This window comes from Carlito syrichta, unplaced genomic scaffold (genome assembly GCF_000164805.1).
Source record: "Carlito syrichta isolate Samal-C Ts95f unplaced genomic scaffold, Tarsius_syrichta-2.0.1 Scaffold302276, whole genome shotgun sequence".
In the NCBI taxonomy this organism is placed as follows: domain Eukaryota; kingdom Metazoa; phylum Chordata; class Mammalia; order Primates; family Tarsiidae; genus Carlito; species Carlito syrichta.
The window spans coordinates 189,029-215,582 of NW_007246372.1; the positions used below are offsets into that span (position 1 = coordinate 189,029).

The 26,554-nt window shown below is 47.5% G+C and overlaps 1 protein-coding gene across 1 annotated transcript in view; it reads right to left on the reverse strand.

Annotated features, from left to right (window-relative positions):
• Nucleotides 1-8,959: 8,959 nt before the first annotated feature.
• Nucleotides 8,960-26,554, reverse strand: part of SF3A1 (splicing factor 3a subunit 1) — a 22,669-nt gene continuing 5,074 nt past the window's right edge. Inside the window, exons 3-16 of the mRNA XM_008056171.2 lie at nucleotides 23,265-23,472; nucleotides 21,874-22,131; nucleotides 18,302-18,376; nucleotides 17,432-17,582; nucleotides 16,491-16,684; nucleotides 15,498-15,615; nucleotides 14,996-15,181; nucleotides 13,892-14,013; nucleotides 13,545-13,790; nucleotides 12,841-13,048; nucleotides 12,204-12,358; nucleotides 11,153-11,254; nucleotides 10,967-11,038; nucleotides 8,960-9,428 (exon numbers count right to left, since the gene is read on the reverse strand). Coding sequence (XP_008054362.1) covers nucleotides 9,327-9,428; nucleotides 10,967-11,038; nucleotides 11,153-11,254; nucleotides 12,204-12,358; nucleotides 12,841-13,048; nucleotides 13,545-13,790; nucleotides 13,892-14,013; nucleotides 14,996-15,181; nucleotides 15,498-15,615; nucleotides 16,491-16,684; nucleotides 17,432-17,582; nucleotides 18,302-18,376; nucleotides 21,874-22,131; nucleotides 23,265-23,472 — 2,197 coding nt within the window. The 3' untranslated portion in view covers nucleotides 8,960-9,326. The remainder of the gene's footprint in view (nucleotides 9,429-10,966; nucleotides 11,039-11,152; nucleotides 11,255-12,203; nucleotides 12,359-12,840; nucleotides 13,049-13,544; nucleotides 13,791-13,891; nucleotides 14,014-14,995; nucleotides 15,182-15,497; nucleotides 15,616-16,490; nucleotides 16,685-17,431; nucleotides 17,583-18,301; nucleotides 18,377-21,873; nucleotides 22,132-23,264; nucleotides 23,473-26,554) is intronic.

Consider the following 26,554-nt stretch of genomic DNA (forward strand, 5'->3'; position numbering starts at 1 on the left):
GCGCACCGTTCCCATTGGCCACCGCAAGGTCGGAGGCGGGGCTCTGGGCCCACCCGGCGCTCCCCCCACTCCCAATGGGCGCCGCGGACCCCGGGCCCCGCCCACCTCCCCCAGACTGGCGCCAACAGGCCCGACGTGAGGGGGCGGGGCAGTCGTCACCCGTAGCCGGCCCTCTCGGGCTGCCAATCACAAGAACTCACCTGGACGGGCTCCTCCGGCCTTTCCGGGTTGGCCCCAAGCCGGGCCTGTCATCTGCTGCTGCGCGCAAGCCAGATGCCAAAGGCTCCTGCCAGATTCCGATCGGCCTCCTGAGCCCCGCTCCTCGCGGGACCCCACGGACGTGGGTGGGGATTGTTTCGCCCATTCCCTTTTTAGTAATTCCGAGGAGACGTGAGTTCAAGGACTCTCTCAGGGACACAGCGGCTTTTGAACTAGAAGTTGGCAACCCCATCCCTCTGTTCACTGATTCTGGAGCTTTCAATTAGCTTATGAGAGACCTAATTATTAAAACTAATGACCGGCCTGGAGCGGTGGCTCAAGCCTGTAATCCCAGCACTTCGGGAGGCCGAGGCGAGAGGATTGCCTGAGTTCAGGGGTTCGTTCGAGATCAGCCTGAGCAATTTGGCGAGACCTCATCTCTACAATAAATCAAAAAATTAGCCAGCCGGGCGTGGTGGGGTGCGCCTGTAGTTCCAAGCTACTTGGAAGGCTGAGGTGGAAGGATCGCCTGAGCCCAGCAGGTCGAGGCTGCGGTGGCCACGATCATGCCACTGCACTCCAGCCTGGGCGACAGAATGAGACTCCAACTAAAAAAAAAGAAATAAAAGAGTAATGACCAACGCACTGCCCTAAGCTCTACCTACTTTCTCTTGTAGTCTTTAACAGTTTTATTGAGACATAATTAACATACCATAAATTTACTTGTACCGTAGCATACAATTCAGTGGGGATTTTTTAGTATATGTGCAGAGTTGTGCAGCCATCATCATAATCTCAGAACATTTTAATCACCTCAAAAAGAAATTCTGACCCATTAGCAGTCACTCTGCATCCTCCTTCCTCCAGCCCCACTGGTAACCACTTATCTATCTACTGCTATCTCTATAGATTTGCCTTTTCTGGACATTTCATATAAATGAAATCATATAATGTGTGGCCTTTTATGCCTGGCTTCTTTCCCTTTAATGTTTTTAAGGTTCATCCACATTGTAGCATGCATCAGTGCTTCGTTCCTTTTTATGGCTGAATAATATTCCACTTGTATGGATAACACCTTTTGTTTACCCATTCATCAGTAATGGTCATATGGTTGTTTCAGTTTTTGGCAAGTAAATAATGCTGCGTTGACCATTCAGGTACATGATTTTGTATGGACATACATTTTCATTTCTCTCCTTTTTTTTTTGAGTTGGAGTCTCACTCTGGCGCCCAGACTGGAGTGCAGTGGCACACTCCCAGCCACCGCAGCCTTGACCTGCTGGGCTCTTGGCCATCCTTTCGCCTCAGCCTTCCAAGTAGCTGGAACTATAGGCGCACGCTACCACGCCCGACTAATTTTTGATGTATTAAAGAAACGAGGTTTTCCCAAGTCGCAAACCTGTAGGTGGGTCTCGAACCTGTGGACTCAGGCAATCCACTTGCCTCGGCCTCCCAAAGTGCTGGGATTACAGGCTGAGCCACCAAGCCCAGCCTTCATATCTCTTGGGTAGAGGGTAGATTGGATTTCTGGGTCATATGGTAACTATATTTGACCTTTTGAGGAACTGGCAAACCGTTTTCCAATTGGTTACATCATCTCTTATAATCTCTGAGCAATGAGATATACACTATTAGTCCCATTTTTACAGTTAAGAGAGCTGAGGTCCTGGGAAGTAAAGTCAGTTGCCTAAGGTCCCAGAACTGGCTTGTGGCAGACAGATTTTGAACTTGGGTCTTATTAAATGTTTATGTTGGGAGGGATGAGCCTCTTTTATCTATCCCCAGCAGCTTACTTACCAGCAGATTGTCAACTATTAGAGTTATGATAGCTCCTCACTTTAGTATTTTATGTTTTACAAGTCATACCAGGTGACTGGGTGTATGGCTCATGCCTATAATCCTAGCACTTTGGGAGGCCGAGGTGAGAGAATTGCCTGAGCTCACGGATTCGAGACCAGCCTAGGCAACTTGGCAAGACCTCATCTCTATAGTAAACAAAAAAAATTAGCCAGGTGTGGTGCCACACACCTGTAGTTCCAGCTACTTGGAAGGCTAAGGGGAAGGATCGCCTGAGCCCAGCAGGTTGAGGCTCCAGTGGCTGTGAGCATGCCACCACACTCCAACTTGGGCAACAGAGTGAGACTCCAACTCAAAAAAAAAACAGGTGGCTCAGCCTGTAATCCCGTGCCTTTGGGAGGCTGAGGTGAGTGGATGAGGGTTCGAGACCCGCCTGGGCAGCGAGACCTCATCTCTACAATGAATAAAAAAATCAGCCGGGTGTGGTAGCGCATGCCTGTAATTCCGGCTACTTGGAAGGCTGAGGCAGAAGGATCGCCGGAGCCCAGCAGGTCAAGGCTGCGGTGGCCGGGAGCAGCCACTGCACTCCAGTCTGGGTGACAGAGTGAGACTCCAACTCAAAAAAAACCAAAACAAAACCAAGTCACACAATGTTGTCATCTGACACTCCGCTGCAGGTCTGTAGGACAGACAGGCCCAGAGAGGGGTAGGGACTGGAAGACTCAGGCCTGGCTGCAGGGCCTGGGACAGGCTGCTTGGGCCCCAAAGCAAACCCCAATATGGAGTCTTAAGCCTTGAGTGATTTTACCAGCCATTTCCTTGATGCCACGTGGCTCAAACATTCTTGAGACATCACTGTGCTGTCTTCACATTCCATGGGCTTCTGGTTTTCCATAAACAGGGCAATAGCAGACATGGGAGTGGGCACAGGCTATTTTGGTCTTTAACCCTCAATCTGGGAGGATGTTCTTCCTCTCCAGTGGCTTCAACATAGTGGTAGGCTTAGTCCCAGGGAGGAGCACGGTGTGTCTCTCAAGGCAGTGTGGGCTTATCCCAGGAAAAGGAGAAAGAGGAGCCAGACACACCTGGAGTAGATATGAAGCCCCAAAACTCTGCATTGCTTGGCAAAGCGAGGTATCACAACCCCTAGACTTCATATTTCTGGTCCTAAGGTCATATCCCAAACATGTTGTTACTCAGCTCTGTAAGGGTACACACAGAGATGCTCACCCCAGGGCTATTTGGAGCAGGTTTGAGGAAGGCTAGAGGCCCCTAAGTGATCATCTTTCAGAGACTGGATAGATGTGTTAGTCCAGTTAAGGCATCAATGCCCCAGCTTGCTTTTATCAAACCACCCAGGATTCAAATTTCTCTGTGACCTTGAGCAAATCACTTCTCTGAGCCTTTTTCCTCAACTATAAAATGGAATACTGAAAAAATTCCTTGGAAGTTGTTCTGAGACTTTAGTGTGACAGTATGTGCTACGCAGTAAATAGCCAGGAGTGGTGGTATTTGTAGTTTGCAAAGCACTTGCAAATTGATCATCTTAAGTGTTCCCCATCATAGCCTATGACTGCAGCAGGGGAGTTTACCCAATCTGGTGTATGCCACATGGTTTGGGAGACTTTGCTTCATAGCTATGTCCCTTAACAACTGTGTCCCTGTGCAAAACTGCTTTTCAGAACCTCATTTTCTGAGAAATAGAAATGTCAATTACTTGAAGAGTCAATGAGCTATGCTTCTGAAGCCCCCGGCACATAGAAGGCACTCAATGTTATATTTATTTCCTTCAACTCTACAGCCCATTAGCATGTTTAGGACAACTATAATAGGACAGACATTACTCTAGAATGAGATGAAGTCCTGGCCCAATTGTTTTTCGTCCAGTGGAGGAGGGAGGACACAAACACAGAACATTTGCCAGGCAGTATGAAAAAGAAAATAAGCTGGGCATGGTGGCACGTGCCTGTAGTTCCATCTACTTGGAAGGCTGAAGCAGAAGGATCTCCTGAGCTCAGCAGGTCGAGGCTGTGGTGGCCATGAGGGTGCCACTGCACTCCAGCCTGGGCAACAAAGTGAGACTTAGACTCAAAAAGAAAAAGAAAAAGAAAAGAAAGCCAGGTAAGGTGTAGAGAATGCTGGGGTAGGGATGAGGGTGGGGTTGGGGACAGAAATTAGGGAGCCTTTCTGGGATTCTTGGAGAATACTGTACAAGGACAGGAGGTACAATGTTTCCTCTTGAAGGAGAAGCAGGCTGTGTGGTTAGTCTGGAGTGAGAAAATAGGAGGAGCAGTGAACAAATGAATAAATGATCAAAACGGAATGTCCTGCAGAATCATGTGGTTCAGTGGAGTACAAACTAAGAGGCCTTAGGCAATGCTGTGAAATGTCCTGGTGAACAGGCTGTTGGACATTCTAACATGTTGATATCCTGGAGTTCCATCCTGCTGAGGTCATTCCCAAAACCTGGGCCTGAGACACTCACATAGGCCCCTCTTCTGGATCCTGGAATATGCAGTTTGCATGTGCTCAGGAAACCTGTCAGGGTTGGCCATTAGCAAAATCCAGATGTCACAGCCTTTATTGGTAATGACAGCAGAGCTGAGGCCCAGAAGGTAGACAGCTGGTGCCTAGCAGCCTAGAAAGGGCAGGCAAACTAGAAAGCTTATCTATTCTAACATGGAGGACAACAGTTAAGAATCTTGTAGTGGCCGGACTTGGTGGCTCAGCCTGTAATCCTGCGCCTTGGGAGGCCTAGGTGAGTGAATTGCCTGAGCCCGCGGGTTGGACACCCACCTGGGCAACTTGGCAAGAACTCATCTCTACAATAAATTTTAAAAATTAGCCGGGCGTGTAGTGTGTGCCTGTAGTTCCAGCTACTTGGAAGGCTGAGGCAGAAGGATCACCAAAGCCCAGCAGGTCAAGGCTGCAGTGACTGGAAGCGGCCACCGCACTCCAGTCTAGGTGACAGAGTGAGAGTCCAACTCAAAAAAAAAAAAAAAAAAAGAATCTTTTAGTACAAGTAGCAGAAAACACAACTCAAACATGCTTAAATCAAAATTACATTTAGTGGGTCCCATAGCTTAAAGAAATTCATAGGCAGGGTAAGGCTTCAGGAGCAAGTTCATCTAGAGGTTTTTGTCACCAATGCTACGGCCTAATTTTTTTTTTCCGTCTTCTTTCCTGCGGCTGCATCATCCTCAAGCTAAGCGCCCCTCAGCGCACCAGCTACAGACCTCACATCCTTCCTACACATCCACACAATTTGTTCAATGGTAAGCTGGCTGCATTCCCTCATGGGCCAATCATTTATACTGGGTCACATGCCTACCCCTGATCTACTCAACACAGCTCAGGGACAAGGAAAACTGAGGGCCTTAACTAGATTTAGCTTAAACCAACAATAGTAACAATATTCTATGTCATGATATAACAACAAGGAATAGGAGTTTAAACTTTTTTTTTGAGTCGGAGTCTCACTCTGTCGCCCAGGCTGGAGTGCAGTGGCATGCTCACAGCCACTGCAGCCTCAACCTGCTGGACTCAGGCAATTCTTCCACCTCAACCTTCCAAGTAGCTGTAACTACAGACACGTACCACTACACCCAGCTAATTTTTTGATTTACTGTAGAGAGGTCTTGCCATGTTGCTCAGGCTGGTCTTAAACCCGTGGGCTCAGGCAGTCCTCTCACCTTGGCCTCCCAAAGTGCTGGGACTACAGGTGTGAGCCACCGTGCCCAGTCTAATTATTTTTCTTTTAGGAACAGGGTCTTGCTATGCTGTCCAGGTCTTGTCTTAAACTCTTGGGCTCAAGTAATCTTCCCACCTCAGCTTCCCAAGTAGCTTGGATTATAGGTACCTGCCAATGTGCCTGGTAGGAGTTTATCTTGTCCTGCTTCATGGATTGTAGGGCCCAGTGGTACCTAGAATTGCTCACTTACATGCACTTTTCAAAATATAACAGGGCAGAATACTTAAAATCTAACAACTCAGTTAAGAGCAAATCTCTAAATCAGGTAGAGTTAATGATCATAACTCCAAGAGCTTACATTTTACTTTCTAAAAAACTTCTAAAAATCATATATACTACTATGTATACTCATGTATACCCTTAAATGTGAGCTATATTAAACTTTTTTTGCCAATTTTTAAATTATAGGAGTGAAATATTACATATGATTGTTACAGCTACAGTACATGGAACATTTCCATTCAAGTATATACCCTAGCAGAAACTAATATAACCACTGTATATATTCTCTAATATAATAATTTTAAGGTAAAATGGGTCTGATCATCAGTGGCCTCCTCTAGGCTACATAACAAGTACTCGTTTCAAGTAGTGAGTGGAAAGTGAAATCTCTCGATATCTATGACTCCTGGAGTCCTCTGCGTGCAAGTCTTTAAAAATCTACGGTGACTCTGAAATGTGTCAAGTCCCACCTCACCTAGTTTTCTCAACAGTCCTACCACATGAGTATTTCTTCCTATTTTCGTCAGGTCTGGTGGAACAATGCGGATAGTATGGGATAAACTGCTTTGGCTTTTCAGAGCCCTCATTGGCTACATGACCTTGAGTACTCCACCTCATCTTAAAACAGGGCAGATAATCTTCAAGAGATTGCAATAAGAATCAGAAAAGCTGTGCAAGCAGCTTTGTAAACACCAGGCACTACCTACATGCTGTAGGTCCTGAACAGGGAGTGCAGTGCCAGGCCACACGCTGGGCCTGTGGCCACCAATGGTCACAAGGACTCAAGGTCAATGAACCTTCTGCGACTGAGCGAGCCAGGACAGATGTTCATTCAGGAGCTCTGGGAAACTGGGTTCGCTCCCCAGAGGGCAACTCAAAGGACCCATTCACTCACATTCCACCCAGCAGCATTCCTGGCCTCCAATCACAGCCTCAGACACGGAGGCCCTGTAGGGTCTGCCAGTCTGTGAAGGCAAGTGCCCTGACACTGTGCCCTGACTCCAACTCCCAGAAATAAAGAATTTGGAATGTGTGCCTCCTCCTGGCACCCTTTCCTCTTGAAATGAGACCCAGGTGGTACTCAGAAATGTCTGGTGTTTGTTGACGATGGAAAAGTTCACTTTAGGCAGCCAAACCATGAGGCCCACTTCAGGAAGCCAAATTTCAGCAAGTCAAATTTCAGTTCTGGCTCTGAGGCAAACTTCCAGCAACCAGGCTAGAGGCAAATATCAGACAGGAGGAAGGACATCCCATCAACCAAGTTAAAAATGTGAGGGATCCAGCAACCTGTAATGAAACCATAAAAGTGGCACTGCAGATGTGCTGCCTGAGCCCTAGTTTTGGAGTTGGGGGCTTTGAGCATGGCTGAAGGGGAGAGGCAGGGGTAGGGTGATGACTTGAAAATTGGTTCTGTGACTCTGAGAATGGTCTCACCCCTCTGAGCCCTGGAGACAACCTGATTGGGATAGTTAGGAGCATCTAATAGAAGGGTTACAAATAAAAGGCAATGGGAATTCTCAGGGATTACACCCGTGAGATCTTCAGAATGAAATCAGCTTTAGCTTTAAAACCAGGCAACTGTTATCAACAGGCTCTCACTTTTTTCCCTCTGAACACCAACAGCAGGGCCTATCTCCCCAAGATAACTCAATTCCAAAAGCAACAGTCTGTGTCTGGCCCTTACTCAGGGACTAGGACTGTGACAAGTGTTTTACACACATTCTCTTTTCACCTTAGTACTGTGTGACTGTGGGCACGCAGCTCACCCTCCCTGTGCCTCAGTTTACCCAAGCATTAAATAGGAATACTTACATGAAGATTACATAAGCTAGAACTGATAAAGTAGTGCTTGCTTTGGCAGCACATATACTAAAATTGGAACGATAGAGAAGATTAGCATGGCCCCTGTGCAAGGATGACACGCAAATTCATGAAGCATTCCATATTTTTAGTAGTGGGAAACTGCAGGGGTGCAGGGAGGTAAGATCGGCAGTAGTGGGAATCTGCCTGGGGAAGGGGGGGCACACCTCATCAACAGGGGTACCTGCAAAATGAACATTTGTATACCTAACCCTGAACTGTACCCCACATCTTTAAAATAAAAAAATTAAGAGTTAAAAAGAAAGAACTGATAAAGTGGTTAAAACAGTAAGGAGTAAATTAAACTTTATAAAGTCCTTGGAATAGTGTATGACCATGACAACATTATTTATTAAATAAGCCGGGCTCAGTAGCTCAGCCTGTAATCCCGCGCTTTGGGAGGCTGAGGTGAGTGGATTGCCTGAGCCCGCGGGGTTCAAGACCCACCTGGGCAACTTGGCGAGACCTCATCTCTACAATAAATAAAAAAATTAGCCGGGCGTGGTAGTGTGCACCTGTAGTTCCAGCTACTTGGAAGGTTGAGGGGGAAGGATCGCCGGAGCCCAGCAGGTCGAGGCTGCAGCGGCCGGGAGCGTGCCACTGCACTCCAGTCTGGGCGACAGAGTGACTTCAACGCAAAAAAAAAAAAAAAAAAAGTATTTATTAAATAGATGTTTTTTAAAGAAACTTCTCAGATCCGTACATTGGTGAGGCGCTCACCCAGGCCCACAAAGCCCATCAGGTGATGGGTGATTACAGGCGTGCAGGACACCCCACTACGTTTGAGTCTCAGGTGCACATCCTGGCTGCACGCTGACCCAGGAATTGCTCCATTCATTCTTGTTCTTATGTGGTGCCTGGCATGCTAAAGGTTTCCTGTATTTACCTGTTAAATATATGGACTAGCCTTCTAGAGGATCTAATGCTTTAAAAGGGCAATACAAATGTAATGCTTTTACAATGTTTAAGAATTAAAATTCTAATACATAAAATACATGATGGCATTAAGAATTTGGTTACAAACCCCACGATTTCTCAGATAAGAGAAGCCACACAGCACTGTGTAGTGTTATCATGGCCTCAAGTCGGATCAGGGCACAAGTGGCCAAGGGACAAGTCTTATTATATTGATTTCACAAGAATGGTCCAAGAGGTTTATTAGACAGCCCATCATGACAAGATACAAAATGATTAATGACAACAACCACTTGGCCGATACAACTATTCTGCAGGACATCCCCGTGCTCTCAGTCCTAATGTACTACCCAAAGAAATGAATACCCTCAAATCAAGACCCTAATACAAAGAGATTCTAGAGAGTAGCTACTGCTACTCTTACAAATGTGGGAAAGGGATGGGGGAAATGAATAGGACAATTTGAATTCTCAAACTGAGTAAGAGGAAGACAAATATGCAGGCCCCAGGTCGGCCTTCTAGGTCTGGGGCGGGGGACAGGATAGGCAAAAATGGCCGGGACCTGAAAGTAGGTTCCTCTCTTCTACTTCTTCCTCCCGCCTCTCTCCTTGAGGGCCAGGTGGATGATGGCACCATTGGCCATGTTGTAGTAAGCCAGTGAGTTGGAATCCTTGATGAAGATGCCCTGGAAAACAGAGTGCCTTAGTGTAGGTCAACCTGACCACTGCAGCCTCTAAACTCTGAATTTAGGTCATTCATACTCTGGACTTAGCAAATGTAATAGCTTGAGAAGAGGTTGGGGTGGGGTGGGGAATTAAAGGGCTCTCATTCTCCCACTCTTTCCTTCTTCCCCACTATTCAACTCAAAACTCAAAAAGCCGGCCCTGACCAACTCCATGGAGCTCTGACTCTCAAATCACAAAGGCTTTAGAGACCATCAGGTCCGATAGCCTTACTTTACACATTCGCGACTGGCAAATTTACTTTCCTAATACTGAGAACAGGTTAAAAAAAAAAAACAACTGAAGTTGGTTGCCACAAACTTCTGTCGTTAAGCACAAGTGAAATGGTCTTTTCTAAATTGTTGCCTTTTCCACAATACAGCTGAAAGCTGCAGACATATCCAGTATTCGCCTCAGATACCACTCCAACTAGTATTCCGTACTTTGTATTTTTATTTGGAATATAAACCCCCAAAATACCGTCTTCTACGATGAGGTAAATTCACATCAGTGGTCGCGAATGTGTTAACAGAAGAGATAACTTGCCAGGCTTGGTGGCTCAGCCTATAATCCCGCACCTTTGGGAGGTAGAGGTGAGTGGATTGCCTGAGCCCGCGGGTTCGAGACCTGCCTGGGCAACTTGGCAAGACCTCATCTCTCCAATAAAATCAAAAATTAGCCGGGCGTGTAGTTCCAGCTATTTGGAACGCTGAGGCGGAAGGATCGCCGGAGCCCAGCAGGTCAAGGCTGCGGTAGCTAGGAGCGGCCACTGCACTCCAGTCTGGGTGACAGAGTGAGACTCCAACTCAAAAAAAAAAAAAAAAGAGAGATAACTGAGGTATACAGTGGGGATTTTTGTTTTGAGTTGAGTTCTCACTCTGTCACCCAGGCTGGAGTGCAGTGACATGATTATGGCTCACTGTAGCATCCAGCTCCTGTGCTCAAGCAATCTCCTGACTTAGCCTCCCAAGTAAACTGGGATTATAGGCACATGCCACCATGCCCAGATAATTTAATTTTTTTAAGAGCAAGGTCTTTTTATGTTGCCCAGGCTGGACTTGAACTTCTGAGTGCCAGCGATCCTCCTGCCTTGGCATCCCAAAGTGTTAAAGTCCAAAGAAGAACATATCACCTTGATGTGACCTGGCAGGCATCAAGTTAGGCTGGACTACCATGTCCATGCACAAAGCCAGGCTGCCTGAGATCATACTAGCTAGGATAGCTGCACCACTGGGTCAGAAACCCACCAGAGCACTCCCAAGTCTTATCCAAGGAATTTTCTGGACCCCACATAGACTGAACCATGACCTTGCCAGAGCCTCACACTGTTGGACTCACCTATCCCAGCACTCCTAGCAAGCCTCATCACTTTTAGGATGGACACAGATGGCCAAACCCAGATCTCTCTCCACTCCCTTTTGTGTTTCCATAGGGGTCTTAACTTCTGCGATGGCAGAGGTGCTGGGGCCCAAGGAGCAGGACTGTGGACACTCTGACTCACCTCATACTGCAGCTTCTGTTTCCCTGCAGGCATGCCTGTAGCTTCATGAATCTTCACCTTAATGACAGAGACCTGTGGGACCAAGGAGAGGTCACTCACCCCCTTACTAAGGTCAGATGGAGGAAACTGTTCCCTGACCTTTTGGCTCCCGTGCACCTGATGCCAGTGTGTGGCAGCAACTCATACCTGGTCTGTGAGTGGGAGTGTGAAGACCAGCACCTGTCCATTCAGTTTCCATTCTGTCTTATCCTGCATGTTGGGCACCTGGACTTTGATGGACACTGGACCCTGAAAAACAGGAGGTGGTCATTATGCCCAAGGAGCCCTGAGTCAATCAGGAACTATGTTCTGCTGTCTCTGGGCCAGTCTGGATAATGTCACCTGTCCATCTGGGCTCCTGGATTCTGGCCCCCGATTCATAACTGATACCACTTGGGATGTTGCACAAGTCTCGCTCCCTTTTCAAGATCTAGTTTCTTTTCTTTAAAATAATCCATGTCTTGCCACCTAATAAGTCTGGAGCTAAAGTTAAGAACTTAGGTGAAAATGCTTTGCAAACTCCAAGAACCACAAAGAAAAAGAATATGACCTGTTGGATAGAAGACCTGGGTATCCAACTAAATAGGTCTCTCTGAGGATCAATGACATTATCTGTAAGACAGAGTTGACCACAACTTTTGTGAGCAATAAACAGAAAAGTGCCTAGCTCTATCCTGGTACTTGAGTAAGTGTTCAAGATATAAAACTATTATTAGAAAAGAAACAAGAAAAGGATTGGTCAAATACACTGGGGGAGCTGGGGCTGTTTCTGCCTCCTCAGTGGAGCCTACCGATTTCCCTAGAGATAAGCAGTGCCAAGGTTACCACCTCCCCTTATTCCCACACCACCGAATCCCATCAAAGTAGGCAGAACTCCTGACGACTGAAGCAGAGGAGGAAGGTCACACTAAATTTAAAAACTGTGCCCAGGGTTTCCTCCAGATGTCCAGGGTCCCTCTCACACCCAAGTCCTGCTACTCCTGTAGCTGGGTTTTCCTGCTAGCCTCTATTAGGGTCCACATCAGGGGGGAAATACCACTACTACGATCATTGCTCGTCTCCCTCACATTTGGCATGCACTCAGAAGCCTCCATGGCTGACCTAGACCCCAGAAGCCAAAACTGTGGGAGTGGAATAGAATCAGCCTGGGGTGGGACTGGACACTCCAGGCCACAGGCAGCACTCTGGGATCTCATACCTTGTTCCTGCGCAGAAACTCCTCCTCGGGCATGAGGCTGTCCTCTGTTTTCAGTTTTTTGGAGGCAGGTTCATCTTCCATGGGAGGTGGGGGGTGGACAGGAGGCATTGGGGCTGGAGCTGGGACGGGTGCCACAGGTGGAGCAGGCACAAAGGCTGCAAAGACAGGAATAAGCAGCCCGATGAATGGGCAGAAGAGGTCCAGGATTCAGGGATGGTGAGAAATTGAGAAGGGAGATTGCAAAGGTTTCCCCCAGTTGGAGATGTGAAGATCTACTCCTTGCTGAGACTGGTAGCCAGCAGGTTTCCTGGCAGACTGCCCAAACTGGGCAGGAGGAGGCTAGAGAAGAGGTAGGACTGACAGGCTGGGCAGATGCCAGCCAACAATAAGCACCTGTCAGACCACTGAGTCTGTCAGAAGCCTGGCCCCTGGGTGCATAGAAATCAGCTATGCCATTTCATCCTCCTATCTCCAAGAGCTGTGACTCCCAGTTCTAAGCTTGGGGATCTTTCACATGGGAAGCCAGGGTTCTCCTCTGGGCCAGACACACTACCACCAGCCACTGCTCTGCTGACAGTGCACCTTGGCCTGTGGTCCCTGACACAACTGCTTGGAAAGTGACGTGAGAGAAACTGACCTGTTGGCACAATCATGGGGGGTGGGCGAGGTGCCATGATAGGAGGAGCAGAAGGAGGCATCGGCACCACATTGATCCTGGGCGCGTGGATTATGGGCGGCATAGGGGCGATCACTGAGCCTGGGGGCAGCCGGACCACAGATGCCATTGGGGGCCGGGGCATGACAGGCACTGCAGACACAACTGTAGTACGGACAGGAGGTGGCATCTGTTGGGGGAAAGTAACCCACAGGTCATAGGAAGCCAAAGTTGGACTCCAAGAGTACACACAGCTGGCAATGGCCACTTGCAGCTCTGAGGACAGGGCCTGGACAGTTCCAACTTAGCCACCTGGGGCTGAGATGCCTCACACTGTGTCTGACTCAACCAGCTGCTCGTGGTAAACACTGAGAACCACTAAAGAGGCTGACCTTGACTCAGCCTCCTGGAGATGGGCTAGCAGGCCTCATCTAAGCCCTACAGCCCTTCTCTGTCATAAACTGGCTTCTCACAGTTGTCACTCGTCTCCCTCCCTATTTCAATCCTCCTCCACAGACAGGTCAGGCTAGAGGTTTCCACTACCATTTAAATGGTTTTCTCCCTTTCATCTTGACCCACTTAGCACTCAGGCCATGATATAAGGCAACTGTTGCCCTTCTCAGTCAATAGTGTCTAACCCCAAGAACCAAGCTTTTAAAAAGTCACAGGGTGGGCTGCTGGCTTACTGCAGGTGGTCGGGGCACTGAGGTAATGGGTGGGGCCGAGCTGGGGATATTGGTGGCAGAAGATGGAGGTGGTGGCTGCTGGGGAATTTCATTGGGCTTGCTGGGACCAATCTTCTCTTTGGTGTCATCTTCTGGCACCAGGCCCTTGGCCTTGTGGATGGCCTCGATCTGCTCTTGGAGGGTGATGTTGGCCTGGGCAGCTTGCTGGGTTCGGGCCATGCTACCTGAGTGGCCATCCCAGGTCACCTGCAAGAGAAAGGAAAACCAGTTTATTAGGGCTCCTGGAACTAAGCCTAAGTGTGGAAGACTGAGGGCAGAGAAGGCACTAGAATCCACTTTAGCCATACCTTTTCCTCTGGCTTCTGGATCTCCTCCTCACCAATCTTCTTACCAATGGCTGTTTCTTCTACACCAAAGATGTCGGTACGACGCTCGGCCAACTGCTTCAAGCTGCTCTCAATATCCAGACCTGTACAGTCAGAGAATGAAGGCAGAGGACAGAAAGAGAAACTAAACCAGTTGCCTTCTAACAAGGCAGAAACTTTCCTGTGTACAGGGTGCAGGCTGGTTCCATGGAATGAGGGTGACTCTGGGCCCCAACATAGCACTCTTTTTCTGAGCCTGGGAAAAGGATCCAACTGACACTAAGCTTATAAACCCAGTGCTTGTCCAATCTCTCTGACTTATAAAAGGACAGTGGGCCAGAGAGGGCAACTGTGCAGAGAGGCTGCACAAATGGTAAATGGCAGAGTCAAGACTAGAAGCCCAGTCTCCCATCTCTGGTATAATTCCTTCAGTACCATGTTGCTTCTCACACAGCAGCAACAGAACCACTGTGTTACAGTCCAAGAAGCTGAGGGTATACCAGCCATCAGTGCCCTAATTCTTTTTTTTGTTTTGTTTTGAGTTGGAGTCTCACTCTGTCGCCCAGACTGGAGCGCTCTGGAGCGCAGTGGCTGCTCCCGGCCACCGCAGCCTCAACCTACTGGGCTCCGGCGATCCTTCCGCCTCAGCCTTCCGAGTAGCCGGAATTACAGGCATGCGCTACCACGCCCAGCTGATTTTTTGATTTACTGTAGAGATGAGGTCTCGCTGCCCCAGGTGGGTCTCGAACCTGTGGGCTCAGGCAATCCACTTACCTCAGCCTCCCAAAGGCGCAGGATTACAGGCTGAGCCACCGAGCCTGGCTAGTGCCCTAATTCTAAGACAGATAAAGGAACAAACACCCCTCCCAGCTATAACTAGATCTTGTTCTGGGATGTCAAAAAGAACATGTCATCTACATCAGAGCCTGCCTCTGGAGAATCCCTATGGGGCGTCCTTTTGGAAATGGGGAGTTCTTTTGTAACATCATAGGCTGCATCCATCCTCAAAAGCTTTGGTTGACCTCAACTATCGCTTTCTATGTTTCTTAGAGAAAATATAAGACTCTCCTGAAACCCCCATCTCACCTGGTGCGTACACCTCATCATCACTCTGCTTCTCACGGATGGAGCGATCTCGCTGCTCCAGCCAGCGAGGATCAAGAAGTCCAATGCGCATGTGTTCCTGCATTTTGCTGGCAGGGATCTTCTCTCCCGTAATAGGGGACACAAGATATTCATCTGGAGCAGGGGCTGGAGGCAGGGGCTTAGAAGCTAAAAGGCAACAGAGATATCTGAGTAAGAACTTTGGGTGGCAGCCTGGGTTAAGAGGGTGGTACTTCATTCATACATCACTCATTCAAGACACATCCACTCAGTGTCATCCCTGTACCTAGCATTGTGCAAGGCAGTAGGACACCAGGGATGACTAGACCCTGCTCCCCACCATGACGCCTATAGTAGAAGGGCTATCAGTGTTTTCACAACAAGCTGCCTCAAGTTCTCCTAGAAACAGACAGGTCTGAGGAACATACAAGGCAGGCAGGAAGGACCTTTCTGGGCAGCCCAAGGGCTGGGAAGCAGACTCTACCTTTGGGATCATAGTCCTTGCGGACAATAACTTGGTCCGGAGTCGGGGGCAGAGGCGGAGGCATAGGTGTCTCTGGGGGTGGAGGCACTTTCTGCCCTTCTTCTTCATCATCTGAACCCTGAAAAGCAAAGCAGTGGCAGGACCCAGAGAGGGGACAAGAGGTTACCTCCCTGCAGCTAAGCCCTGGCAACTCTCAGGGTGGCATGGAGCCGTGGCCTCTGCCAGCCAGCATCCATGTGCTAAGCCTCCCAGGGCAGTCGAGGTCAGTCGGCATTAGGCCAAGCTGCTTCCTCAAAGCATGAATGGGAACGCTGGAGGCCATGGTGCTAACTCCTCCCAGGCATTTCCAGCAGCTGGCACCAGGCAGTCCCAAGAGGCCAAGGGCATTTAACATGCTGGGGGGAGAAACGGGGGAGCAAGTCAGCACTCAATGGTAGCCACTCACAGAGCAATGCTGGGAGGGAGAGAAGAAGTCAATTCCCACAGACACAGGAGCCTTTCTTCTCAAGCTGTGCACAAATTTTTTCCAAGGGGGGAAGAACGGCTTGGCCCTAGAGACTCTATGCCTGCTTGGAGGCCTGGCTTGAAGGGGGAAGGGATGTCTGAGAGGAAGGGGGAAGGGATGTCTGAGAGGCTACATTTAGAAAAGCTCTGGGAGCCTGGGGCCTGACTAGGAACTCAAAATGCATAGGATGATGCAGAGCTCCCTAACTGAGGGCTGGCATGGGGCAACGGGAGCAAAGCATCTGGGCCAAGGGTAAGGCCGCAGAACGAGGCCAGTACAGCTTTTAGATCACTGCCTGTGAATGAATCTTTGTTGCCAGAGCTGGAAAGAGGCTTGTGCTGCCTGGGCTTGGGCAGCTATACAGCCTTGTTCAGGACTCATCTTTCAAAGCTCAGAAGAGAGTTAGATCTCTGACTCTTGTGGAACACACCCCGATCTCCTGGGGCTCCAGGAAAAAGGTCATCCCACAGGCCCATCCAGGACCTTACCTCATCCATGTCTTGCACTTGCGTGTCCTGGTCCAGCTGGGAAGGAGGCTCCTCTGCTTTCTCCTGCTTCTCATCCTCCTCATCAGACTCAACCTCCATCTCAACCTCCTCGCTCTCCCCAAACTTCTCATAGCGCTCTTGAATGAGGATTCGAGCCCCCAGCTCTTCCGGTGTGGTAGGGGGAGGGAAGTTTCCTGGCAGAGGGTGAGGCAGAGGCAAAGGTATTCTCTATCAAAGACCCATCTATTTGCCCTGTCTGCATGAACTCTCCAAGGACTGAGGCTGTGTCTGATTTCTCTTCCTATCTCCAGAGGCCCACCCAGGGTCTGACACAGAAAGTATCTGGTGATTTGGATTTAACTGGGACAAAGCTGTAGAACTGAAATCTTTTTTTTTTTTTTTTTTTTTTGAGTTGGAGTCTCACTCTGTCGCCCAGACTGGAGTGCAGTGGCCACTCCCGGCCACTGCAGCCTTGACCTGCTTGGCTCCGGCGATCCTTCCGCCTCAGCCTTCCAAGTACAGGCAGTCCTCAAGAGAACCAGCAGTCTGACAGCCTGAGAAACAAAAGCCTTCACGTAGACCCCCAAACCAGCTAGCATCAATATAACTTCTAACTCTGAATATCTGGGAGCTTCAAAAGCAACTACAGGCATGCACTACCACGCCCGGCTAATTTTTTGATTTATTGTAGAGATGAGGTCTCGCCAAGTTGCCCAGGCGGGTCTTGAACCCATGGGTTCAGGCAATCCACTCACCTCGGCCTCCCAAAGTGTGGGATTACAGGCTAAGTCACTGAGCCCAGCCAGAACTGAAATCTTAAGGGAGGAAAGAGAAAAGAGACACTGAGATTCTGTTGTGCCTTGGGAACACTTGTACAAGGTCTCCTGGGAAGGCTCAGAGTTCCTGGCTCCTCATCTGGAGGTCCTCTTCTACAGACCTACCTTGCTCATTGGGTTGGAAGTCTACTGTTTCTACCACCACAAAATCATGCCAGTCGATCTGAGCATAGGCCACCCGCTCCTTCTCCTTCTCCTCCTCTTCTTTCTTTCTCTCACGCTCCTGGAACTTGGCCCATTCTACCCGGTAACACACCTGCAGGGATGGGAAAAAGCCAGGTGCCAAGCTGAATCAGGATTTGCTCCTGATGAGGCTATCCCTTCCAGGGCACTCACCAAAGCCAGTACCTCCTTCAAAAGAGGATAATATTCTGCCCACAGTTTGCTTCCTAGAGCAAACTATGGTATTTGTACCCAGTTTCAGTCAGGCCAATAGTTTGAATAGGATGAAAATTCCACCCTCCATCTGGTCCCCAAAGGCAACTATTATATTATAACCTCAAAGTTTTCTGCTTATGTTGGCAAGGGGCTCAGAGTAGCAAAATCCTCCAGGAAGTGTGCATGACCACCTACTGTCCTCAAGAGAAGCAGCAGTCTGACAGCCTGAGAAACAAAAGCCTTCACGTAGAGCCCCAAACCAGCTAGCATTAATATACATTCTAACTCTGAAAATCTGGGAGCTTCAAAAGCATCTATCAGCAGAGGACAAGCTCAGGAGATGGCCTTCTAGCTAGAGTGGAAAAGAGAAGACCTACTGAAGCTGAGAGCAAAGAAGAAAGTAGCAGTATGTTGAAAAGTTTAGGGAATCCAGGTTTCTTTGGCTTTTGTAGCCCACAAGACCTTTCTTCCCACCATTCCTGTGCCTGGAACATAACAAGGTACTGCCTGAGAGACTGTTTCCAAACACAAAACAGAACACACAAAGGAGAACTTGCACCATCAACAACTGGTTGCAAGAAATCCTATTCAGTTTACCTGATCCAAAACTTCTCGGGGGTTTTCAGCCTCTTTCTTGAGCTTTGCAAACAAGCCTTTGGGTGGAATCAAGATCTGAAACAAAGAGTTAAAGCAACTATCAGTGTAGCACAACACAGGACAGAGAGGCAGTCTTCCAGGGCCTGTGGTAAGGCACAGAAGAGAGAGAATGGGATTCTGAATCTCAATCCCAGCTACACTTGGCTACGGGACTCTGGGCAAGTTACTTAACTCCAGTAACCTGGTTTTCTTCTATCAAATGGTAGCACCAATAATTTTAGAAGGTTGCTTGAAGAATTGGGGGAAGTACGTAAAGCACTGGTAGATTATCCACACATGGTCAATATGTGATGGCTGCTTTCATGAGACTAATATGTGCCTATCCTTCTGAAAATACTACTCAGACCAGGCACAGTGGTTCATGACTATAATCCCAACACTTTGCCAAGCCCATGGGTTCAAGACAGCATGGATAACTTGGTGAGACCTCATCTCTACAATAAATCAAAAAATCAGCTGGGCGTGGTGGCATGTGCCTGTAGTTCCAGCTACTTGGAAGGCTGAGGTGGAAGGATAGCACGAACCCAGCGGATCAAGGCTGCGGTGGCCTTGAGTGTGCCATTGCACTCCAGCCTGGGTGACACACTGAAACTCCAAGTTAAAAAAAATAGAAAATACTACTAAGGCCTTCCCTGACTATCCTACTCAAAACAGCAGCCTACCTGCCACACCTCCCTATATTTCCACCCCCTGCTTTTTTCCATAGTATTCAGCATCATCTGACATAAGATGACATTGCACTGGTCTCCTCCCCACTAGACTAGAAACTCCACGAAAAGAGGGATTTCTGTCTTCTGTTTAGATCCAGCACTCTGAATAATGTCTGACAATGTACATTTACTGAGAGAAGGAATGCTGCCATTGTTTTAAATAGCCAGTCATTCCAAGTGCCACAACAGTATCTACTGTCACTGGCAAACCGGCTCAGCACTACCCTGATCCCCTTGTACTTCTATCCCAAGGATCTGATCATAGAGCATGGTTACAGGCACCAGTGACCTCAAGTTAGAACAGTAAATACCAACACCAAAGTTCTGAAAGAGAAAAAACAATAAAATAACAGAATAAAAAGAGATCTAAAATCTTTAACCCAAGAAGCAGTCCACTGGAAGAAATTAACTCAAGGCTCACCTAAAATTGATACTATGTACTTATAATAGCAACCCTTCGGCCCTGGGCTTTCAATGATTGTTTTAGTTACTGTATTAGCTTCTGGATTTGGTCATTTCTAAACATTTACATACTTACAATTCTTTCTTTTCGAGCCGCCAAAGCTGGAGTGCAGTGGTACGCCCACGGCCACCATAGCCTCGACCTGCTGGGCTCAGGTAATCCTTCTGCCTCAGCCTTCCAAGTATTTGGAACTACAGGCATGCGCCACCACTCCCAGCTAATTTTTTGATTTATTGTAGAGATGAGGTCTTGCCAATTTGCCTAAGCTGGTCTCAAACCCATGGATTTAGGCAATTGTCTCACCCTGGCCTCCCAAAGTGCTGGGATCAAAGGGTGAGCCACCATGCTCAGCCTATAATTGTCTCTTTTATATACTGTGAATGAATGAAGTTAGAGAAAATCCTTACGTCTTTTCAAGTCAGATCTTTAATGTGTTGCTTCTAGATATCAAGAAATGTACAGACCATCCCACTGAAAAGGGAAGGAAAACACAACCTCCATGATATGTGTAGCAAGAAAGACATGCCACAGGCAAATCTCTATCAGTACGCTTTCCAATAAATTAATGATCTGATTATTTTAAATAACAGTAGTGACTTGTCCAGATTCTTTTTTTTTTTTGAGTTGGAGTCTCACTCTGTTGCCCAGACTGGAGTGCAGTGGCACGCTCCTGGCCACCGCAGCCTCGACCTGTTGGGCTCCGGCGATCCTTCCGCCTCAGTCTTTCAAGTAGCTGGAACTACAGGTGCACGCTACCATGCCCGGCTGATTTTTTTTTAATTTATTGTAGAGATGAGGTCTCGCCAAGTTGCCCAGGCGGGTCTCAAACCCACCGGCTCAGGCAATCCACTCACCTCTGCCTCCCAAAGCGCGGGATTACAGGCTGAGCCACCGAGCCCGGCTTGTCCAGATTCTTGATTGCAGCTATGTCACATGGTAATTAAGATCTTCGAGTCCGAAGTAAAAGCTCAAGGCCCAACTCTGCAACCTCCCAGCTGTATGATCTAGTGTGCCTCAGTTTTCCCTTTGGAAAAGTGAGCATAATAATAGTGGCTACCTCATCATAAGCTATTAGAGATTAGATGAGAAGATGCTGCATACGTAAGTTCTTAATAATGTTAGTTATATTGACTTATATCACATTAAAGTGTTCAATGTGTACTCAAATGATATTTCTAATTTAAGATATGTTGTCAGCCGGGCTCGGTGGCTCAACCTGTAATCCTGCGTCTTTGGGAGGCTGAGGTGAGTGGATTGCTCGAGCCCACGGGTTCAAGACCCGCCTGGGCAGGCGAGACCTCATCTCTACAATAAAATCAAAAAATTAGCCGGGCATGGTAGCGCATGCCTGTAATTCCAGCTACTCAGAAGGCTGAGGCGAAAGGATCGCTGGAACCCAGCAGGTCGAGGCTGCGGTGGCCGGGAGTGGCCACTGCACTCCAGTCTGGATGACAGAGTGAGACTTCAACTCAAAAAAAAAAAAAAAAGATATGTTGTAGGGTGAAGAACAAAAGTTTTAGAGTCAAATATAGTTTAAATCTTAGTAGAGCTACTTACTAGCTGACAGACTTGAGTACTTGACTTTACCTCTCAGCCTATTTCAGCTGAAAAATGGGGAAAAAACTACATACCTCATGGGTTCTGGTGAGGACTAAATTAGGTAATACGAGGTAATTCTTAAAGGCTTGCTTCTTCTCAGGTCACATACTAGGCAATTAAAAAGGAAACATACTTAAAAGCAGCTGGCACCACTTAGCTTTGACACATAGCAGGCAATCACCTAATGGTAGTTAACAATCATGTGTTTAATTTCTCTTTAGAAACAAGGAGGTCAGTGTGGTGGCTCAAGTCGAATACACCAGCACTTTGGGAGGCCAAGGTGAAGGGACTGCCTGAGCTCATAGGTTTGAGAACAGCCTGGGCAACTTGGCTAGGCCTCATCTCTACAATAAATCAAAAAATTAGCTGAGTGTGACAGCATGCGCCTGTAGTTCTGGCTGTTTGAAAGGCAGAGGCGGAAGGACTGCCTGAGCCCTGTGGGTCACTGCTGGGGTGGCCGTGACATACCACTGCACTCCAGCCCAGGCAACAGAGTGAGACTCCAACTCAAAAAAAAAACCGAAAGAAAAAGAAAGGAAAAAAACAAAGAAACAGAAACAAGTAGCCCGTGTTGCATTTAAAGAAGTAACTGGATAGAAATCAGGATTATACATTAAACTGCACTTCATAACATTTGCTCAGCAGCCCCACAGAGAAGTAGCACCCTTGTAGACAGTGGCAGTAGTAAAATGTTTTCCTTCCCTGCACCCAGTAGCCCAGCCCCTACCCTGCCCAGGCACCTTGGTATACTGTTCCACCAGCTTAGTGAAGTAGTTGAAGAGGCTATGCTGTGGACGGAGAAAATCAAACTGGTAGTTGCGCTGCTCTTTCTGCATCAGCTGAGTCAAAAACTGGCGGCCATTCCTGGCCACAAACTGAGCCGTCAGCTTCACCACGTCCAGGTCAAAGGCTGAGATGGATGGCGGGTCAGCAATGAACTCAAATTCAGGAGGGGGCTCTTTGGGCACGATGGTCTCTTGAATCACCTGGGCTTGGACCTAAGATGCAGAGGGAATGTAAGGCAAGATGCACAGGGTGGACAGGTTCAAGAGAGGGTGTAGGAATGTACCCTTAGGCAGGATGGCTGTGGACCTCTATGCTTCTGTTAATTAACATACACATATGGTGTGAAAGAACCCTACCTCACAAGAGCATCCATTTCCCAGCCAAGTATGGCGTCAAGTCCCTGAACAGCTTTGAATGAGATTCATGCCCCTCTGTATCTCACTCCCGCCTTGAAATCAAGGGCAAAAACTAGGTGGCAGAAGACCCAACAGGAATACAATCCCACCCAAGGGGGATGGAAAGGTAGTAAGGCCTACATGTGTGCAGAGAAACCCACTGTACAAACTATTTCCATGACTTTCAAATGAACCACACGGTAGACAGAACAGGTACTGTTTATCTTTTTTATAGATAAAGAAACAGCCCGAGACCTTAGAAGTAGTATTGCAATGCAAGGCCTTAGAACCTGACTTCAGCTTTTACATCCTACTACCAAACAGAGGACTAACTTTTCCACTACAGTTGCACCAAGGTGAAGGGACCAGTCCAGGTTTACACGGGAGGCAAAATGTGTCAGTCTGTCTTCATTCACAACCCTAAGACTCCCTAGTGCTGGGCCTCAGCTCAGGGAGGGTGGAATTGGGGCAGGCCAGACAGACAGGCCCTGGGAAGATGAGACAGAAGGGAAGGGATGACACAAGAAGAGGCCCACAGGCCACAATGCATTCTTTAGCACACCCAGAAAGAAAGTCCTTTACACACCACAGCACTGCTTTTACACCATGATCAAGACCTTGGCTTAATCACATTTCCTCCAAACTTCAGATTCCTCATCTGTAAAATGTTCACTCTACTGGCCTCCTCATGCAGCCTCTGTGAAGAGTCAATGAGACAAGGCTCCTAAAGAACTAAGCACAGAGCTTGACAGGTAGTGCTCAGGAAATGCCAACTGCCATCATACTTCGCTGTCTGAAGCTTAGTGTCTGCCCTGTGACCAATGGGGTAACAACCTCACTTGTCCCCCTGGGTGGCTGTGAGGTTTGGACAGTAGTTAATTATGTACCCACTCCCTGTCTTGCCTCCCCCTCGGCCCTGGGGAATTGAGGGGAGGGGCTGGGCTCCAAACCTTCTGGGGCAGCTGCTGTTGGGTGGCCTGCTGCTGCTGCTGCATGACCTTGGGGATGGCAGCTGAGGGTTCCTGAGCCTTCCCCTCCTTGAACTCGCTGACCTTGTGGCGGTAGTAGGCATGGTAAGGATCATTGGGGTTCAGAAAGTTGAACTTGGGGTTGTTGATCTCGTTCTGTCGTATCCTAGCTTCAAACTCAGGCCCGTTTCTGGAAGGAGGGAAAAAGAAACACCATAACCCTTGTGACTGCTTAGATCCAGACCAACCACTGCCCCTCCCTGCTCAAATCAGCCCATCCCTCAGCACAGCACACGTCCTTCTCAAGCCTCCTGGCATTAGTAATCAGTGCCATCTGCTTCATTTGGCTTGACCCAGGCTACCTCCACCACAGGGTCTCCTTGACCTTGTCTTCCTTAGCTCCTCTGCCAGTTCTGCCATTTCCAAAACCATCTGGGCTACTGTTTATTTCATTTAATATTCACTTCAGACAACCAATTTAAAATAAAAGATACAAATTATGAACCCAAGGGTTCATGACAAGCCTAGGGAACATAGCAAGACCTAGTCTCTACAATAAAATTAGTGGAGCATGTGCCTATAGTCCCAGCTATTCAGGAGGCTGAGGTGGAAGGATTGCCTGAGTCCAGGAGGTAGAAGCAGCAATGAGCTGTGATTTTGCCACTTCACTCCAGCCTAGACAACAGAGTGAGATCCTGATAACAACAAAAAAGGTGAATACAATGAAAACAAAGTAATACTATCACAGTTTGGCCTGAAGGCTGCTGAGACTAGGTCTCTTAGTTAAAAGTGGAGATTATAAAATGCTGGAGATTAAAAATATGCTAGCACCAAACTGACACTTTGTCCTTTGGTTAATAAAAAAGACTGAAGTCAGGTGCCTAGCTCATGCCTGTAATCCCAGCATTTTGGGAGGTGGAGGTGAGAGGATTGCCTGAGACCAGTATGGGCAACCTGATGAGACCTCGTTTCTACAATAAATCAAAAAATTAGCCAGGCATGGTGGCACACTCCTGTAGTTCCAGCTGCTTGGAAGGCTGAGGCAGAAGGATCAACTGACCCCAGCAGGTTGAGGCTGTGGTGGCCCGTAAGAATACCATGGCACTCTAGCCTAGGCATCAGAGTGAGACTCCGATTAAAAAAAAAAAAAGACTGAAAAAACAAGAAAAGTTAGTTGATTTGATTTAATGCCTTATCCAAGTACTTCCTAAAACCACACCACCGGATTCATGCTACTATGTAATTCACATTCAGATGACAAAGGTTTGGTTAGATCAGCAGGAGGGTCTCCCGCCGCTCTCTGTAACTGGGAGGGTTCCCTAGATATCACCCCATGTCCCCAGCAGCCACCCGAACCTCAAGATAATGAAAAAAATGTTCCTGCCAGATGTTTAGAGAACCCTGATTTTTAAACAGTCCCAATGGCAATATTTCGAGGTGTCATACTTATATACAACACCTGTGCCACAAAGTGCACTCACCTTAAAAACATAAGACATAGACACATTCTAGTTTTAGGTTCACTACTGACTTACTCTGACCCAGATTAAGCTATGAAACTACTCTGAGCTTTAATGTCCCCACATGTGTAAAAAGTAGCTAGCACCCCTTTCCCTCTCTATCTTGAAGTATTATTAAAGAAAAACTGAAGTCTTTTAAAGTCATACAGTGGCCTGCAGATGCAAGGGCTTGTTACTCCTGTGAAGGCTAGAAGGGGCTGTTCCATAAACATTCACAATGACTTGGGTATTGGGAGATGTCTGTGGGGCTCCCATCATTCCTCTGGTTAGAACCCTGTACTAAGAGCTGCCCCAAACACACTAAGGCATGACCCCAGGGGCTGGGGCCAGTCAGCTTGTTCTACTCTTCAGACTTTCAGACCCCTGGCCTCATCAGTCAAAGAGCGGGTGGGAAGTGGACACAGTGGTGCTTGCCTGTAGTCTCAGCTCCTCAAGAGGCTAAGGTAGGAAGACTGCTTGAGTCCTGGAGCTGGTATCCAGCCTGGGCAACATACAGGACATGCTGCCTCTAAAATTTTTTTAAATTAAATAATTAATTTTTTTTTGAAAGAGAGAAAGTGGGAGACTGTACAGACAGTGCTGTGCCTGAATTAGCCACCACAACAACCTGCACCACCCAGGCTAGCCCCTCAGCAAGTTCTGGTCATACCCTGCCACAATGACTAACACCATGAGGTTTCAATTTGACGATGCATTACTCCAACTGGAACTTCATGATTTGGGAAAAAACATTTTCCACATTCTTAAAAAATGTAAACCATGCTGGGTGCGGTGGCTCACTCATATAATTCCAGCACTTTGGGAGGCCAAGGTGAGAGAACAGATAAGGAGGAGGGGAAATGCACACTTAAATCCTATTAAACAATACCCAGCAAATGCCCAGGGCAAATGAAGGGCTGCTAGAACCAGAGCCCTGGTTGTTTCCTATACCACTGCCTAAGTCATAAACTCACCACATCTGGGAATAATCTGAAAGATAAAGTGATGACAAAGCAGACATGTTCATTCCAAGCAACTCTGTTGCTTTAAATTAGCTTGATGCTAATTTTAGAATTATAGTCTCTAACACAAGGAATAGATTTCAACAGAAAAAGACATGATTCTGACTCAACCCAGCTGGTGGGGCTTTTTAAGGGTAATTTCCACTTCAGTTTCTTGACAGGAAAATGCAGGAAAGGGAAGATCTAACCTAAAGAGGAAAAAACTCCTTTTGGAAAACCACCCTCAGCTGTGGATTTCCACTGCAGGCTCCATGAATACCTGTGAACTCAATAGAAGTAAAGCAGAGTCCTGCACACTTGCTTTAACCCAGTAAGATACTAGTCTGTCCCTTTGTTACAAGGTAAATTACAGCAAGTTCCCAGATTTTTTATAAATGCCTACAAAAGCAATCACTGTAACTAAAAAAAAAAAAAAAACAACCTAAAGATGTGCATATGTATTTAGTTTTAAGGGACCTTGGACAAACTCTTATTTCTGTAGCAGCTGAGAAAGACATAAACTACTGGAAAGCTACTCGGCAAAATGTTTGAAAATTATTTAAAGGATGCTCTTTAGCCAGTAATGTGCCACACAGAATTCTCTTCTAAGGAGACAGTCTAAAGGGGAAAGAAAATGCTCAGAGACTTCCTCACAGATTCATGTGCCAAAATGAAATGTTGGAAACGGTGTCTAAAGAAATAAAAAGGAGATGGCCAAATTAAGGAAGGTCTTTTACCTCAACATGATGTATCTTTTTTTTTTTTTTTTTTT